The sequence below is a fragment of the Polistes canadensis genome, unplaced genomic scaffold (assembly GCF_001313835.1).
Source record: "Polistes canadensis isolate GaletaPanama2010 unplaced genomic scaffold, ASM131383v1 scaffold_45, whole genome shotgun sequence".
Classification (NCBI taxonomy): Eukaryota; Metazoa; Arthropoda; class Insecta; order Hymenoptera; family Vespidae; genus Polistes; species Polistes canadensis.
Window position 1 is genome coordinate 195,512 of NW_014569592.1, and position 1,731 is coordinate 197,242.

At 27.3% G+C, this 1,731-nt stretch overlaps 1 protein-coding gene across 1 annotated transcript in view; it reads right to left on the minus strand.

The window, feature by feature from the left end:
• LOC106785053 overlaps positions 1-1,731 on the minus strand; it is a 4,859-nt gene that overhangs the window by 2,217 nt on the left and 911 nt on the right. Inside the window, exons 2-4 of the mRNA XM_014745195.1 lie at positions 1,398-1,582; positions 840-1,024; positions 135-501 (exon numbers count right to left, since the gene is read on the minus strand). Coding sequence (XP_014600681.1) covers positions 135-501; positions 840-1,024; positions 1,398-1,582 — 737 coding nt within the window. The remainder of the gene's footprint in view (positions 1-134; positions 502-839; positions 1,025-1,397; positions 1,583-1,731) is intronic.

Sequence of the window (1,731 nt, forward strand, 5' to 3'; positions counted from 1 at the left end):
TATATATATTAGATTTAAAATGAAAACAAATTATGATTGTGGAAGGTAGAATGAAAAAAAACAAATTACGCAAGAAGATTAAATTTTCTATATATTATCTTTTTGGTTTACCTAGCATTTAACTCTTGAGTTACAGAATTAGCAAAATCAAGAAGAGGTGCTATATCATTGACCTCAAACTCGTTGGTAATGTCCGTTTGACCATCATTGGTACCATTTAATACGCCAAATATTATTGGCCAACCTTTGAAATCCTTTCTCAATTTAACGCTCATTGGATTTTTTAATAAAACTATACCCGGACACCAAGAGCCAAGGGAATAAACAACGAGACTTGAATTGTCGTTGTTACGAATTTTGTAAACGTGTAAAAAATGATAACACATCGTTCGATTTTCTCGAGTAATGTAATCCAGGTTCATCATTCTATCGGGATTTTGTCGTTCTGTTAAATTCTGAAAATTGACTGGTTGACCATAACGTCGAAGACTCGAACAGGTTCTGTTCAAATCAAAACATTTATATTGTAATACTTTATATTTTATTTTGTATTTATTCGTAAACAATTATCATAAGAGAAAAGGGATTCATTTTGTATTATTATTAAATATTCATTATTTGATACTATAAATAATTATTTTTGAACGATCATATGTTAAAAAAAGTTCAGAATAAAAAATGGTTTAGGATTGGTTTAAGGGTAGGAGAGTAAGAAGGGGATAATAGGAATTATTCCAATGGGAATAATTTATCTATGTATGCTTGACTCGTAAAAAAAGACATCAAAGCAATTAACCTTGACTCCTTTTAATGGCCATAGCAAATTTAGAATTTCTAACCTGTTTCGATACTTCAATGTCAATTCCCTCATAACATCCTGTGAATGTAAAGAAGTTGCAACTACGACATCACTGTCGATACCTATATTGAGATCCTTCAAAACACCATCGATGGTGGTATCTGTGTTTCTAGCCGTAATCATGAACCAAGAAACGTAATAGTTGAATAATAATTTTTGCGATGCCTATAAAATAAGTTTGACAATAAATTATGATAGAATATATAGTTTCGATTTGATTTAATATTTTGCTATTTATTAAATTAATATTTTTAATCAATTAGATGTGTGAAATTTACGTGCATAATCCTTACGGAAAAATGATAATAAATATTTTACGGAAAAAAGTAATTATCATGGTTTTTTTTTTAATTTAATCAGTTAATTATTAAAAGTTTCATATTTAAATTATGTCAGTAAAAATGAAACGATGATATAAATATATCTATTAAAAATGTTCATATAGATTTTAATCATTTTAGTTATAGAAATTAATAAATAATATTATTGAAAAAATACTGATCAAATATAAATGTAATTATTGTTTCAATATATGTACCATTTGTAATACGTTATTCGGGGAAGTAAAGTTGAATCCATCCAAAAGTACTATAGAACCAATTCGATGTCGTCTTATGGTAAGTGCTACCGGTATATTTGGATTTGTTGCTGATTGAATGGACACGCTTATTCCACTTTCAGCAAGGCATGCCATTAAAGGTCGAGCATATCTCATGACGCAATCTGCATTCGTATATTTATATCGAGATTAATTTTGATATTGTTGTTAAATATTGTCATACGTATAAATAAATATATATATATATATATCTCTTTCTATTTTAAGAGAGAATGAATTTATAATAAAAAAAAAAAATAAAAATGAAAAATAA